The 15,922-nt window shown below is 52.5% G+C and overlaps 1 protein-coding gene across 1 annotated transcript in view; it reads left to right on the plus strand.

The window, feature by feature from the left end:
* Nucleotides 1-15,922, plus strand: part of FBLN7 (fibulin 7) — a 35,167-nt gene that overhangs the window by 13,267 nt on the left and 5,978 nt on the right. The window contains exons 2-6 of the mRNA XM_032469526.1: nt 1,710-1,869; nt 6,106-6,276; nt 13,174-13,299; nt 14,040-14,177; nt 15,202-15,339. Coding sequence (XP_032325417.1) covers nt 1,710-1,869; nt 6,106-6,276; nt 13,174-13,299; nt 14,040-14,177; nt 15,202-15,339 — 733 coding nt within the window. The remainder of the gene's footprint in view (nt 1-1,709; nt 1,870-6,105; nt 6,277-13,173; nt 13,300-14,039; nt 14,178-15,201; nt 15,340-15,922) is intronic.

The raw sequence follows: 15,922 nt of genomic DNA on the forward strand, positions 1-15,922 counted from the left end.
GGCATAAGACAGCCACTGGGGCACGGACCGCTTTGCAGGGATGCTGGGGCGGGAGTCGGCAGGTCCCCAGCCTGGCTCTACTGCTCATAAGCCACATGATGTGGGACAAGTCACTTGACTTTCAGCCTCTGTATCTTGTTTTGTGAAATGGAGACCATCCCAGGCCTCCTTCCCAAGGTTGCTTCCAGCCAGTGGTCCTCTTGGAAGTAGCCAAGAAACTGTGAGGAAAGTCACAAATGTAAATCCCACGTAGGCATGAAGCCATCTCTGAAAGCAGCCCTTTTTTTTTCCTTAAGGGAGGGGAGGTGGGTGTGGGAAATCAGGCCTGGGTGGGAGGGCCGGGCGGTGCTGGGCAGGTAGGGGCTGCAGGAGGTCACTGCCCAGGTGCCCAGAACCTGCGTGGGAAGGACCATGATGGGGGAGGAGGAAAGAACAAACAAACCTTCCCTTCCCAGCAACTGCATCTGGGGCCAGGCCCAGTCAGGCGCTGGTTAGGGTGGAAGCCAAGGAGCCCCCATGGATTAACGAGTTCCAGGGGCAACTGGGGATTCAGCTTGGTCAAAAGCATCCATTGAACCAGGCCAGTGAGTCATCTGTTTGGTGAAATCTCCAAGGTGCAGCGGCCTGGCAGGCTCCCTGGGAGGGCGGCCGCGGCTCTGTTTCCACCGCCGAGGCAGCGCTCCGCTGGCCAGGCTGGAAGCCACCCAGGCTACAGAGGCCACGTGCCCCCTAGCTGCCTCCTGCCTTTTGGACATTTTTTTTTAAATTATAAAACTAATAATCATTGTAGAAAAAAATCCAAGTATAAAAAAATAAAGTAAAACATGATCCATCAGCCTGTCCCGAGAGAGAACCATCCTTGTCTTCCGTGTTCCCCTTTGTTCTGTGCAGGTAATAACGAGTCAGGTTAGAGGCGGGTGGGGTAATGCCAGCGCCCACGTGAGCCAAGGCCAAGGTCCCATCACTGCCCTGTCTTCACTCCTGCTTTCCTCCTGACCATGTCCTGGCTCCTGAAAGCCCTTGACATTAGAAATCTTGAGATTTTTATCACTAAGCGTGATGATGGGTGTTGCTTTAGGTTAAATAGTCTTTATCATGATAAGCACATCTCCTTTTTCTGTTTTTTTAAGCTTTTCAAAATATCATCAGAACTCAACATTGACTTTTATGGAATGCTTCTTTAACTCTATTATAGAATTTTTTTTTTCTTATTTGCCCTGTTACATTTTTTAAAGCATCAGAACCATTGGGCCTTCCTGTTTTGGCTGTTTTATATGTTTTATCATCCATCTGCTGTTAAAAATGTCCAAGGGAGAAAGAAAGAAAAGGTTCCCCGAGGCCCAGATTTCAGAGCATTAGCTGAGAGTGAAGAGTTAGCGGCGTCTCTGGAGGAAGACACCTGACATAAAGCACATTGCGTTCAGCCACACAGTCATTCGGGGTCATCCCTCCTGCCCTTTGCTCTGCAGGTGGGCGCTTTGTTTCTGTTGAGGGGCGCACTGGGCTCCATTCTGTGCACTTGGGGCCCCCCATTGGTGACCTAGCCCGACAGATGGAGGGATGCCTGGTGGGGCCACTTGTACGTTGTGCTCAGCGTGTCTCAGGGCGTTTCGCCCTGGGGTCCTGGTGACGTCTGGAAGCCTGGAGTGAAGGGTGGGACTGACCCAGCCCCCACGCGGGTGGTGGTGGTGATTTTCTTCTCTTCCCAGAACTGTCTCAGCAAACAGCAGCTCCTCACGGCCATCCGCCAGCTGCAGCAGCTGCTGAAGGGCCAGGAGACGCGCTTCGCTGAGGGCGTCCGTCACATGAAGAGCCGGCTGGCCGCGCTGCAGAGCTCCGTGAGCAGAGCGGGCCCCGATGCGCCCTCAGGTGGGTCCCCAAGTCACCACCCCGGGCCCCAGGGCTGCTCCCAGTCCCCATCTCCCCCGCCTGGCTGAGGCTCACGGTGGATGGATTCCCGGGCCCTCCCCTGCCCCGCCTTCTGTCTGGGGCTGGATGGTAGGGGGCCCAGGTGTGTGTGCTGAGAAGGCACTGGCCAGCTCTCTGCCCCTCATCTGAGTGTCGCCTGCTTCCTGGGAGACCTGTCCATTCCAGGCTCGGCCACTCTCACACCTAAGTAGCATCTCCGGAGAATTGTCGAAAGGCACCATGTTCAGGGTACGAGCTGCTTCTCCCTTCCCTGTCCCCACCCAGGTAGACCCTGGTTGACTCCATTTTTGTTTTTAATTGGGTAGACTATTTTTTAGAGCAGTTTTAAGTTCGCAGCTAAACTGAATGGAAAGCACAGAACGTTCCCATCTACACACGCCCTCCCCGCCAGCCATGTCCCGCGCCAGCGTGGCCCGCCTGGTACAGCTCACCAACCAACACTGGCTTCCATTTTCCCAGCATGGAAACTGGTCCTCCCCCATGCGTCCCCTATGAGTGCCAGTGGGGTGGGAGGGAGGGGCTGCTGAGGGCAAGTCCCGTTTTGTCTGGTGAAGTTACAGTGGGCCCCCCAGACCCCTTCCCCTGAGAGTAGGACTCTGACAGACACTGGGTGTTGTCCTGCTGTCTCAGTAACGGCTCCCACACCATCAAGGCCTGGACATGGGCGACTGGACTTCCCCTGGCCTCCCCTCAGGGTGACGGGGGTCGGGTTGGGAGGGTCATATGTTCTAAATCAGGAGCCTATGGAATATCTGCTGTCATTTACTTACTTAAGACATTTATCAAGGGCCTTCTTTGTGGTGTGAGATGAAGTTTCCTGAGTTGGATTTCCTACCTTTTCCGAGACCGTGGTGGCAAATCCAGAGTCGGCTCCTGTTTTCCTTGGCTCCACGGGTGCAGAACTTGCCCGCCAAACTCGGCACACTTCCCAAGGCACCGTGAGGCCCCGGCTTTTGGTGGGGCTCGTCACAGCCAGGCTCTGAGAGACAGGCAGGGCATCCTTCCTTTCTGCTGCAGATGGGGAAACTGAGTCCGAGAGATGTGAGTTAGCGGTGGTGGGTCCCAGCTCCGGTGAGTTTTGTTTTCTGCTGGAGGGTCACCTGCACCGATCTTTTCTATTTTCATGGGATCATGCTCCTGGGGGTTTCAAAGGAGAACCTGCAGGAGATAATTTCTACAACCGCCCCATGCACATTAGAGGTCTCTGTCCGGGAGTATAGACAGAAAGGTAGCTGTTGTTGAATTACTAAGCCTCTCATCACCAGCTTCAGGGTTTTTCTACCCTGAACCACGCAAGATTGTTGAAAGTGGCCAATTCTGCATTTGAAGAACTGCCACCATGCTTTCTGTCTCTCCGGTGTGTTGGGCATGGGGGCAGGGAGCTGTCAGGACCCCACAAAAGGGGAGGACGGTGCCACACCTGTGCCCGGGGTCGGGGTGGTGGGGAAGCCAGGAGCTTGCCCCAGATGAAACTACAGGTACTAGGAAAATTATCTTTTCCTTTTTTTTTTTTTAAGGGCATTTTCTGGGAGTCAGGAAGAACAGTTTCTAGTCCTAGAGAATCCTGGGCCTTCCTCTTTCTGGCTTGCACTCTAAGTATCTCCCTCCCCAGCCTTTCTTTCCTGAGAGCCACACAAGCCACCAGCTATAGAGCTCATCCCGGCAGCCTCATTCCGCTCAGGTTCCCAAATCGCCAGGATGGCGTCACTGCTGAGCTCATTCTTAGACTGTATCCTCCTTCGGGAAGGTGCGGGCAGCTTCCCAGTAGCCCCATAGACGCACCTAGGATGTGATTGGGATGAAACGGACCGGCCAAGGGGCACGTCCTTCCACCCCATAGGGGCCTTTAGCTCCCATTTGGGGAAGTGCCTGCAGATTGATTTCTAATTAATCTGTATCCATTCATGAAGTCCACTGACAGCTGTCGGGCTGTGTGCCAGGTACAGCTCCGTCCATTCAGGTACCACTTACCTGCGAGTTGCTCCAGCAGGTCAGTTTTCTTTTTTGAGGATTTTAAAGATTTCTCTTCTCCAAAGAGACCCTACTCCTTTCCCTCAGAGCATTTTACATCCTTTTCCACACAGTGCAGCTGTAGATATTTTAATGTTTTTTAAATGGGGGGGGGGGTAGGATTTAGGTTTATTTATTTATTTATTTTTAATGGAGATACTGGGAATTGAACCCAGGACCCTGTGCATGCTAGGCATGCACTCTACCATTGAGCTATACCCTCCCCCTGCAATAGATTTTTTTAAAGAACTATAAAGTCATGTACCTGCAGGAACTGAGGCGGTTAGTTGGGAGCGCCCAAGCACTGGGATGTGGGCTCACACTGGCTTCCCGCTTGCACGGGCATCACCACTTGGTGCCAATTTGGAGGTTTACTAAAGGAGGGTGACAGCCATGGTCAGATGCTCCCCAGGAGCCAAAGGGCCCTGAGAGTCCTCAGGGGTGGGCTGGCGCCTGCCCGCTGCCCCCGGAGCAACGTGTAGGCAGAGGCTCCCCACATGGTGGATGCTGGGCGAGTCTGTCACGCACTACAACCTGCTCAGTTGAAGCAACAGCTTCATTTTCATCTGTCTAAAACCCTGAGAGTGTTTTTACAAAGACACTCAGAACTTACTTTAAAACCTGGTAGAAGTGACTCTGAAGTCCCAGCTCAGCTAAATCCAAACCCAACCTGTCCCCACTCAGGCTCACCCCCTTTAGGCAAGCCTGGACCACACGTGGCACTCAGCGCCAGGGACAGGAGGAACGGGGAGGTTCTCTCCTCTCTCCAGCCCACAGATCCTTCAGCAAGTCCAGTTGGTTCTGCCCCCGCAGCACAGCCAGGGTTCCAGCCATCTCTCCCAGCTCCACATTCCAACCCTGGGCTGAGCCGCCTTCATCCTGCCCCTGGCCTGCTCCCCTGTCTGTCCCCTCTCACATCGGACACTGCACTCAAGCCACAGCCAGAGTGATGCTGTGAGCCTGCAGGTCAGCGAGCAAGTTGCCCTGGCTTTTCTTTGAGATGCCCTGTGACATTGCTCTCTCCAGCCCCCAGTTGCCTCTCTGATGTCATCCCCAACTATTGTCCAGCTCATCCACTCCACTGCAGCCACAGTGGTCTCCTGGACACTCCTCAGACCTGCCAGGCACACTCCCACCTCAGGGCCTTTGCACCTGCTCAGTCCCTCTGCCATCCCTGGATTCCTGCACAGCGGTACCTTCACCTTCTTCAGCTCTGTCCCAACGAGGCCTCCCCTGACCTCCATATCCACATCGTGCCCCTTCTCTAGCATCCCCAGCACTATGCCCTACTTTCTTTTCTACGTGACACTTGTCACTTCTTGTCACACTCTGCCATTTGCTTGTGGACTTTGCCTATCCAGGGACTCCCTTGCTAGAAAGGGGGCTTCCTGAGAGCCAGGTTTTGTCTGTTTTGTTCACTAATTACCTCCAATTCCTAATATAGTGTCAGGCACATAGTAAGAACTCAAGAAACCATTTTTCATTTGTTCATTTGGTCAAGAATTATTAAGTGTGCACTCACCAGGTCCCAGGCACTGGGCTGGTGCCGGGATGCAGGAGTGACTGGAGGCCGGGCGTGGTCCTCGCCCTCCAGAACTGCATTCTGAGGGAGAAGACTGCCTCCAAACACGTCAGTGAGATAACTCCCACGGTTACAGATGCTAGAAGGAAGCAAAGTGAGCTCACGGGGGCGGTTTAGCTAAGCACGGTAGTCAGATAGCACGCTGGGAGGTGCTGGCCATTCGAGTCAAGACCTGAACAGAGAGAAGCAGCCAAAGACAGGAATTTCTGGGGAAAGAACGTTCCACGCACAGAGAAGGGCAAAAGCCACGGCCTGGAGGTCGGGCGGCTCAGGAGAACCAAGGAAACCCCGGGCGGCTGGGGCTCTGAGAGGGCAGAGCGAGTGGGTGGGCCCTGCGGGGTCCCAGCTCCGACCCTCCCAGGCTGCCGGGCCCTGCACATGACACTCAGTGTCTCTGAGCCGCTATCTCCTCGTCCTTCACCAAGCGGGCATACGTGACCTGTGCCCAAGAGTGCTTTGAGGATTCTATGACACATAGCGTTTCAAATGTCCAGCCCAGTGCATAGCCCGGGCGCTAAAGGAGAGACACCTGGTAATCCAGAGTGATGTCTAAATGGCCGTGGGCTTCCCTTTTCTCCTTACAGCCTCCTGTCCTGCTCTGAGCGCCCCTCCGGACGGCAAAAAGTTTGGGAGCAAGTACTTAGTGGATCACGAAGTCCATTTTACCTGCAACCCCGGCTTCCGGCTGGTTGGGCCCAGCAGCGTGGTGTGTCTTCCCAACGGCACCTGGACCGGGGAGCAGCCCCGCTGTAGAGGTACGGTCCGTCTTCCCAGGGGCTTGCTGGATGGGAAGGGTCATTCTCTGGGACATCTTCTGCCCAATTTCGCCACCATCCCTCCATCTGCAGAATGGTGGGGCAGTGTGTCTGATGACCTCCAAGCCAGGCCTGGGCTGGGCTCCATCTGCATAAACCATCTTTAAACTCTCCCAACAGTTTAGTCATATTTGGCACCTGGGGAGATTGAGGCACAGAGAGGTGAAGGAACTTGCCTAAGGCCACACAGCCAGGGGGCAGGCTGAGCTGATTCACTCCAGACAATCTGACCCCAGAGTTTGCGTTCCTCCACCTCTCACTCTGTTCTTACCAATGTGGGGGCAAGAAGCCTCCTGCGAGTTAGGGGAGGGACCAGAGGAGGTGTTGCGGGGAAACTTTCCTTGTCTGGGCTGCTTTGTTCTGGGGCTGCGGTTTGTTTGTGAGGCTGTTGGTGACCTGCAGGGTTGAGGAAATTTCTCAAGTGTCCTTTGTGACTGCCCTGGGACTTGGTGTAGACAGGCTCCAGGAGAAACCATTGGGATGAGACGGAGACATGAAAAGGCTCCTCCTCTCTGTGCTAAGCTTGAAAACAGTACTTTCTTGATAAAGAGGAAAATCAGACTTGGCACGCATAATTTGTCAGCATTTCAAACGTCTGTGGTCAGAACATCACGGATACCAGTCATTTTCAAAACAGGATTCCTAAGACGGCTGCTGGGGCAGATGGTCCATGATTTTAGCCCAAGCGTAGAAGGGGAAAATGCAAACAGTCTATAAACTGGTCAGTTGTGAAGAGCAGCATGGAGAGGACTTTGAATGAAGAAATAACTTGAAAACATTAAGGAAGATCAGAAAATATGCCATTTCTAAAGACAGTGTGGCTTGACATGAGAAGCACAGAGCAACTGGAACCACATTCATGGACCTAGACTTCCGTTTCCTACCTGTTGGGAAGGACAGTGGTTCAAAGGATGACAGGTACCAGCTCTCAGACCTATCCGGGAACCAGCCAGGAAATCAAGCCAAGTAACACGCAAACACATGGGGGAAACGCCAGTATCCGGATTTACCCTTGTCCCTGAAAGCTCTCCATCCAGGTTAAGCACATGTGTGTGTTAAACTACAGCAGCAGAGGTGGGAACACAACGACGTTTCATTGTCCTTGCTTTGGATGTAGGTATTTTAACTTACAGATTGAGTTACAGACCCCAGTTGGTTTCTCTCTCTCGGAGCATGTGGATGCGTCTGATGACCACACCATTTTCCATGAGGTGCACCTGCATCTCACCTGTCCGTGCCCCTGTCAGGGACACCCAGGTGGCAGCCTACTCCCCACCACCACAGACAGTGCTGACAGTGTCTTCTGATCCCCTCTATTTGTCTGTGGGTCATCTGTCTGGGGTTGGAGTTGGAGGGCAGTTGGTTGCACACTCCCTTCCTTTGGACCAGGCCCCACCATGCTGCTCTTCACAAGGGCTGTACCAGCCCACACTCCCCCAGCAGTGCCAGGGGCAGAGTACATCTTACCCATGTGCAGTTTTTCCTTGCTGGCTCAAGTATTATCCAAATATTCAGCCCTCGGTGGGGATATACATTTACAGTGAGCATCATACAGTGTAAGTGAAAAGATGAAAACTAAAACTTAAAATAGAGTTACCATCTGATCCAGTGATCCCACTCCTGGGCATATATCCAGAAAAGACAAAAACCCTAATTTGAAAAGATTCATGCACCCCAATGTTCAGAGCAGCACTTTCTACAGTAGCCAAGACACGGAAGCAACCTAGGTGCCCATCAACAGATGACTAGATAAAGAAGTTGTAGTATATGTTTACAATGGAATATTACTCAGCCATAAAAAAGAATGAAATAATGCAATTTGCTGTAACATGCATTGACCTAAAAGATGATCATACTAGGTGGAGTAAGCCAGACAGAGAAAGACAAATATTATATGATACCGTTTAAATGTGGAATCTAAAAAAAAAGTTACAAATGAACTTATTTACAAAACAGAAACAGACTCACAGACATAGAGAACAAACTTATGGTTACTAAAGGGGAAAGCAGGGGGAGGAGTAAATTAGTTTGGGATTAACCAAAAAAAGAAAAAAGAAAAGATGAGTTTGCAGAAAAAGAGAGCTGAGAGACTGTGTGTTTAGACAGGAAGGTAAGATACACCAGAGGCTCAGGAATGTAGTTATAAGAAATGACTTGAGCGAAGAGACACATTGTTTGGTAAAGTGGGGATCTGAAGCATCTTCTGCAGCCCAGCGCCATCTAGCAGCTTGACTAGGACACCTTCCCAGACAATCCTGGGTACGTCTGCCAGCTGCTCTCTTGAACTTGCACCCATTAGTTATGTGTTAGTCCCTCACCTCCTTGCAGCAGGAACTCCTTAATGGAAAACAGAGCCTCCTCTATCATAGCTTGTGTGCTGTGGTTCCCAAACCTTTGTGGCTCCAGAGTCACCCAGAAAGCTTATAACACACAGGCTCTAAGGCCTCAACAGGCCTCCCAGGTTGGGTGAGGTCTTCAAGGAAGGGACCTGGGAAAAATCTGCCTTTTTAATATGATTCTAACGTTAACTAAATTTTGAGAAATATCACTTCACTGGTTCTTACCACTGTCGGAAGCAGAAAGGATATTGGACATTTTGAAGAGCAGATGCATTCGGGCCCTAACCAATCAGAAGGGCTGCCAGCCGCCAGCCAGCAGTAGGGCATGTCCTGACTGGGTGTGCGCCGCCCAGGCCAGGTAAGACATGCTGGACATGCTCACCTCCACCCGCACTGATGTTTTGGGAAGGCCAAGCCAGCCCTTACAACGATCAGGGCACCTAGTCTCACCGAGCAGGCCCTTTTCCCGAGATGTCCCTGCAGGACCACTGCCACGTGTGGCCAGCAAGTCTCCTGGCCTTTCCCATGGTCCAACGTGATGTTCATTCACCACCTCGAACTTTCCAGCTCTTTCCAGATTTGCTGTGTGTTCTTGGTCTCCCCCTCTCCCTCTGCCTCCTTCCTGGCCGTTTGTCCTTCCCTGACCTGCAGGACAGAGGATGGCTTGGTGCAGCCCACCCTGAACTTCTACAAGGACCACATTTAGTGTCTAGACACCCAAGAAGAACTGCCTCAGGGAGCGAGGTGGTGGCCAGTCCGCCCTGAGAGCTTAGATGGGTATTTTTCATCTTACGATTTAAGTATAAACCGGGTGTGGGGTTCACCCTTTGGTGGTGATAGAATCAAAATGCCTGTGTCACGACCAAGATGCCCAGCCAGCCACTGGACATGACCTCCCCCCAGGTGAGTGGGCGGTGCCCGCGCTGACACTTCTGTTCTCAGCAGGAATTTACTTGATTAATGCACGCTGTCTCCAGCAAGAGCCTCCGAGGGGTACCACCCAAGCCTGTCAAGAGGGAGAAATAGGGACCATTGGGACTACGTTCTGCTGCGTGTCCACTTCATTGCCTTATCAGCAGTCTGGTCACCGCGTGTGTGACCACAGGGGGAAAATCATCTTCTGACCTTCAGGGAATTTCTTTCAAGACCCAGACTGTCAGCGTCAGTGAACAATTCAGCAGGGCTTTAATAACTGCCTCTCCTCCCACATCCAGTCAGCTGCTTAGAAAGAAGGTGATGAACCCAACTTGGCCTGAAAGGAAATGACACATCATCACACCATTAAAAACGCGGTGGGCAGACGTGGGCTCCGGAACTCCACAATGGAAAGCGGCCATTTGGGTTCCTGGATGAGTTCCCTTTTCTCTTCTTACTCAGAAGGGCATGCTTTTAAGATCTGAAGCTTCCAGAAATGGGGGAACCACAGCCACAGGCCTTGTCCCTTTGACAACATGGGTAACCAAAAAACAACGTGAGAGAAATAAACCCCTGGTCCCTTACTGCCATGCTGGGGAAAAAGAATCGTTTTTGCCAGTCTTCCCCACCCTCCCCTTTTTAAAAAAACCTTCATTCATTCATTCATTCAACTAATTTTCACTGGGCACCAGCAATGCACAAAGCATTGTGTTAGGGATTCGATTCCAAATCCAACAGACACTGCCCGACCTTGCCGGGCTCACCCTCCAAGGTGGAGGCAAGACAGGTCACCGGATACAAAGGTAAACAAATCAACATTTGTGGTCGGTGCCTTGATGGGCTCTAACAAGGGCTGGGAATAAATACCATGGGGTGATGGGGCAGCTGAGGGCCTCTCAGAGGCAGAGACGGAAGGGTTGAACAGGATCTAGCCACATGACAATAATGACTAGTGGGCGGCTTAGGGAGGATGCCATTCCAGGAAGAGGGAGTAACATGTGCAAAGGCCCTGAGGTAGGGAAAGCATGTTTGGGGAAAGGAAAACAAAATATAGAACCTTGTTGCTGGAACAGCGTGTGAGCTGAGAGTGAGCGAGGCCAGGGGGAGAGAGAGACACAGGGGTCAGCTCTTGTAGCCCTGAGGCTGTGCAGGCGGCGGGGTTTGTGTTCCAAGCACAATAAACAGGTTTAAGAAGAGGGATGTGGTGGCTGGATGTGCGTGTTGTGCTGGGTAGAGATGCATCTAAGGCGACTAGAACAGAAGCCAGGAAACTGCTAAGGTAGCCATTGGCAGGTCCAGGCGAGAGAAGCGGCAGGGGAGGTTGAAAGTAAACTTAGAGAACGAGCTGATGGAACTCATCCCACACAGGACGTGAGTGGGAAGACAAGTCAGGGCTCCCAGACTCTGGCTTGGGTGACGGGGTGCTTGGAGTCCTGTACAGAGACAGTGAAGACACAGCAACAGATGTGGGTTTGTTTTTGGTTATTGTTGTTTTTATTTAACTTTAGTTGATTTACAATAGTGTGTTAGTTTCAAGTGAAACATAACAAAGTGCTTCAGCTATACATATATATTCTCTTTTTATCTTTTATCTATGATTTTAAAAAATTCTTTTACATATATTCGTTTTCAGATTCTTTTCCATTATAGGTTATTATAAGATATTGAATATAGTTCCCTGTGCTGTACAGTAGGACCTTATTGTTTATCTACTTTATATATAATAGTGTGTATCTGTTAATCCCATACTCCTCATTTATTCCTCCCCTGTCCCTTCCCCTTTGGTAACTATAATTTTGTTTTCTATGTCTGTGAGTCTATTTCTGGTTTGTAAATAAGTTCATTTGTATTTTTTTTAGAAAATTAACTCTTCCAAATTTCCACCCAGAAGCCCTCCTGTGCTCATTCTTTTCTGTACAACCAGAGAGGAGTCCATCCTGACCCTTGGCGTTTCCTTCATGTTGGAAAAGAGAAATGTTCCTTGCTTATATGCAGAACAGTCCTATGGAAAATCTATCTGGAGAGAGATATATTAAACATATTTAAAAATTTAGTAAGTTTTTCTCTGTGTGGTAGCTTACAGATAATGTTTCTTTGTTTATTGACACTTTTTTTGTACTCTTCTGTTTTTCCACAATGAACATTTATAAATTTTCTAATTGGAAAAAAAATAATTTTTTAAAACCCTCCAGCCACATCCGCTTGTTATGAATTCCTTGCGTAGTTTTAATGCACAGAACACAGGCTGTTTCCACCAAAGAAGAAAAGGTTTGTCAGTTCACTGACTTGACCATAGTGTCTTGGGGAAGAAAACTGGAAGCATGACCTTGTTGGCATAAAAGCATCCTTTTCTGCTGTGTCTATCAAGAGGGAGAAAAAGGTGCTTTGCTCCTGATGAGAACAACAGTCTTCCCGTGGGTGGGTTGGCAGGGACTTCGGCTTCCCTTCGGCCTCCTTGTAATTGGGATGTTATGTAGACCAGTACATGAACTTGATTCATCGTGAAAGGACCCAGACCATCTAAATGCCACTTATCCCTGGGGAAGGAGCCATTTCAGTTTCTCAGTAATCTCAGCCTGGTGTTGTTTCCCTCCCTCCCCATATGTTCTGTTTTCAGACGACTGGTTTCTAGGAATGTGTCTGGAACAACACTACACAAATGCCCCAGGGCATAGCATTCCTGCTTCTAGCCGTCATCCAGCGCCATTGTTGCTCACCAGTGTGGTCTGAAAGTGGGCCGACCACTAGGCGGTGAAGTGATGGGCAGAGAGCGAAAGAGCGTGACCTGTGGTACCAGCGCCCTGGTCTCTCCCCTGCTTGGCCTCCAGGGGAAGGAGCTGAGCCTGGCCACACCTGGCCTCACCTGGCCTGTGTGGGTGGGGTCAGGGTGATCACTGGCTTGTTCAATGTATCTCTCTCCAGATAGATTTTCCACAGGACTGTTCTGTATATAAACAAGGAATATTTCTCTTTTCCAACATGAGGGAAATGCCAAGGGTCAGGATGGACTCCTCTCTGGTTGCACAGAAAATAATGAACACAGGAGGGCTTCTGGGTGGCAATATGGAAAGAGTTAATTTTCCCCATTTCTGGACATTCTGATGGGCCACCCTCCCTCTTCCAACAACCCTGAATTGAGTTCCCGTTCAAGAGGTGTTTGATCTGGGCACTGACTGATGGGGGCAGAGTTGGGGGACAGGAAGGCATGACTCAGAAGCAGTGTGGATACATGCCAACTGGTGGCTGCTTTTACCTGGCTTCAGCGCCTACACTGCAAATTAGACAATGGTCCCTCCAGGTGGACTATGGCTGGGTGATGGGCCAGCACCGCAGGCTGAGCTCCAGGTGGGCACCGTGAGTGTCAGAGTCCGTGGCTTGCTGAATGGAGGGTGGGCAGCATCTCAGCCCCCACTGGCCCCCTCCCAACTCTTACTGGGATGCCCATGGTGAGTATGGAGTGGGAAGGTCAAAAGCTGGAGGCACCCTGCCATGGAAAAAATGGTAACTCGTCTTTGTTTTTTTATATGTTCATTTTAGAATTAGAATTCACATACCTGTATTTGAGATCTATTTATTTTCCTAGATATCAGCGAATGCTCCAGCCAGCCTTGTGAGAATGGTGGGACGTGCGTGGAAGGCACCAACCAGTACAAATGTATTTGTCCTCTGGGAAGGACTGGGAGCCGCTGTCAGCATCAGGCTGAGACTGGTATGTAGCCGCTGTGCAGCGACGCGGGTTGCGGGGTGGGGGGACGTTCTGCTGCAGAGAGAGGAGGACCCGGGCCATGGGTCACCAAAGGCAGACAGAGTGGGATTGCCTCTCTGTTTTACATCTACTGATCCCTCTGGTTCCCTGAAGTGCTTACTTGGGATGGAGTTTAGTCCTTTTGTGGAACCAGAGTTTTGATCCTTCTTTTGGAAGAAAATGCAAATGGGGCGAGTGACTTCTACGCTGAAAACTCTCCAGACTGGGAAGTTGGTCTAAGATCCTTCCTTGCTGCCACCTTCACGGGGTTGACAGTTCCTTCGCACATCAGCGGAACAGCTAAAGATGTCCTATTCCTTTGCCAGAAAAGCCCGGCATGTCCTGTCTGGTGGTCTTGATTTCTGTGCGGAATCTCGGTTCAAGGGGAAGGAAGTGGGGGTTAGCAGAGCGTCCTGAGATTATGAGTTTTGTCAGTACTCGATGTCCTTACATAGGACCCAGCCCAAGGTCAGGTTGGAAGTGTTGCCCCCAGAGATTTGCTGCTTCATATGTCTTCTATTCCTGCACGTGCCCTGACCTCCGCCCCTTCGGGTGAGCCCTGGACCACCGGCTGCGTTTTGGTTAATTCTATGTCTTTCCAGAGTAAGCTCGGAGAAGGGCCCGCGCCCCTGTCTCGTGCTCCTCCGAGGCCGGGTCCACGGCAGAGGCGCGGGCCCAGCCCTGAGGGTGTCTTCTCCCCGCAGCCGCCCCCGAGGGCAGCGAGGCCCGGGACTCCGCCTTCAGCCGCGCGCCGCGATGCGCGCAGGTGGAGCGGACGCAGCACTGCAGCTGCGAGGCCGGATTCCACCTGAGCGGCGCCGCGGGCGACAGCGTCTGCCAGGGTAGGCGCGGGCTGGGGGAGGGGGCCGGCCGGCTGGGGGAGCGGATCCGGGGGTGCGGGGGTCACTCCCACCCGCCGCCCTCCAGCCTGCGGAGCACCCCGCCGGCGCCGCGGTGCAGAGGGCGGGCGGGCGGGCAGGCGGCTTCCTGGGCGTGGCCTCAGAAAGCCCCGCCCACCTCGCGGTTTCGGTGAGCGTGGAGCTGATGGTTCCTACATAGCTAGTGCGGAAACATCAGGGGAAGTCCAGGAAAGCAAGACTGTGGAGAAAGCAGCCAGGGGGCCCAGTCTCCCCATCCTTCCTGCTTCGTGTAGCAGAGCCTAGAGACCCCTTATCTCCTCCCTCCTGGCTGGGATCTCACGGCAGGTGGCGGGGAGGAGCTTGATCTCGTCTCTGATAGACAAGCTCTCCCCACCCCTCGGAGCTGCGCAGGGGCCCGGGCCCTTTCTGTGATGCCCACTCTTCTTAGCTTTACCGACTGGCCCATTTTTGCAAACCTCTCCTGATTACTAAAGTTCCTTCTGAAAACAACTCAAACTAGCAGTTCGAACATAAGAATTGGCCAGCTGGTGCTAATAGCCTCATTTTACATAGGCGGAAACCCTCTCACACCATTTCCAAAGATAAGGAAAGTTAAGGTGGGGCTGGGAACCAGGGTGGGAGTCTGGATCCGCAGCCCCACCCCTTGCTCCTTGGGCCGCTGCACCAGACTTTCCAGGTGCCCCCAGTTAGTCATCAGCCTTAGTCAGAGGAGCCCGCCTAGGATCGACCACATCGCTCTCCCCCTCCTCCCTTCAGCCCTGGGGACCTCGACTTGGAAGGAGGAGGAGCACGCCTGCTCTTCCCAGTGCTCTGCTGGGGATAGGGCTTGGCGGCCACACCAGACCCAGCCCCTTAGCCACAGCTGCCAGAGATGGTGACACAGCCGCCATCCCCTCCAGGAATGGAGGCACAGCTGTCCTGGGTCATGGTCTGCGGACACCCACCGCGTGGCTCCTGGAGTCATACTGGGCACTTCTGTCCCCAGATGTGAATGAATGCGAGCTCTACGGGCAGGAGGGGCGCCCCCGGCTCTGCATGCATACCTGCATGAACACCCCCGGCTCCTACCGCTGTGCCTGCCCCAGCGGGTACCGGACCCTGGCCGACGGGAAGAGCTGTGAGGGTGAGTGAGGCTGCAGCCGAGGCAGGTGGCCTCGGGGCTGGGGAGAGCCTGGCTGGTCCCAGACGTTGGCTCTGAACTACTGGGGGAGGAGGCCAGAGGGCAGAGGGCTCCTCCACAGGCTGACTGCAAAGAGGCAGCTGCTCAGTGATGGCCTGGTGGGGTTCCACTGCAGGGCTCAGAGGAGAGGTAACCTGGGGCTGGAGAGAGAAGGCATCCAGAAAGCCATCACCCAACCACCCATCCGTCCTTCCATCCATCCTTGCATTCCACAAACACTCAAGAAGGCCCATGTAGGATTGTGCAGTGGATGGGAAGAAATCCAGCCTCCAGCCCGAGAACTCACATATAAAAGGCTTGATTATAGTCACGGAGGGCAGACCCCAGAGCACTCTGGCTGAGAAGGAGGCAGGTCTGAGAGAAGCGATGTGACAGTAATGCTCCTCTGTGCCCTCCAGCATCTCTGTGACCTGCTATGCCCGAGAAAGGAAGACAGGACCCCGGGGAGGGGAGTTCCCCAGCGGGGCTCTGCAGCGTTTCCACCAGACCTGGACTTCAAATGGTCAAGGAAGACAGGGCTTCCCGT

Source organism: Camelus ferus, chromosome 28 (assembly GCF_009834535.1).
Source record: "Camelus ferus isolate YT-003-E chromosome 28, BCGSAC_Cfer_1.0, whole genome shotgun sequence".
NCBI lineage: Eukaryota > Metazoa > Chordata > Mammalia > Artiodactyla > Camelidae > Camelus > Camelus ferus.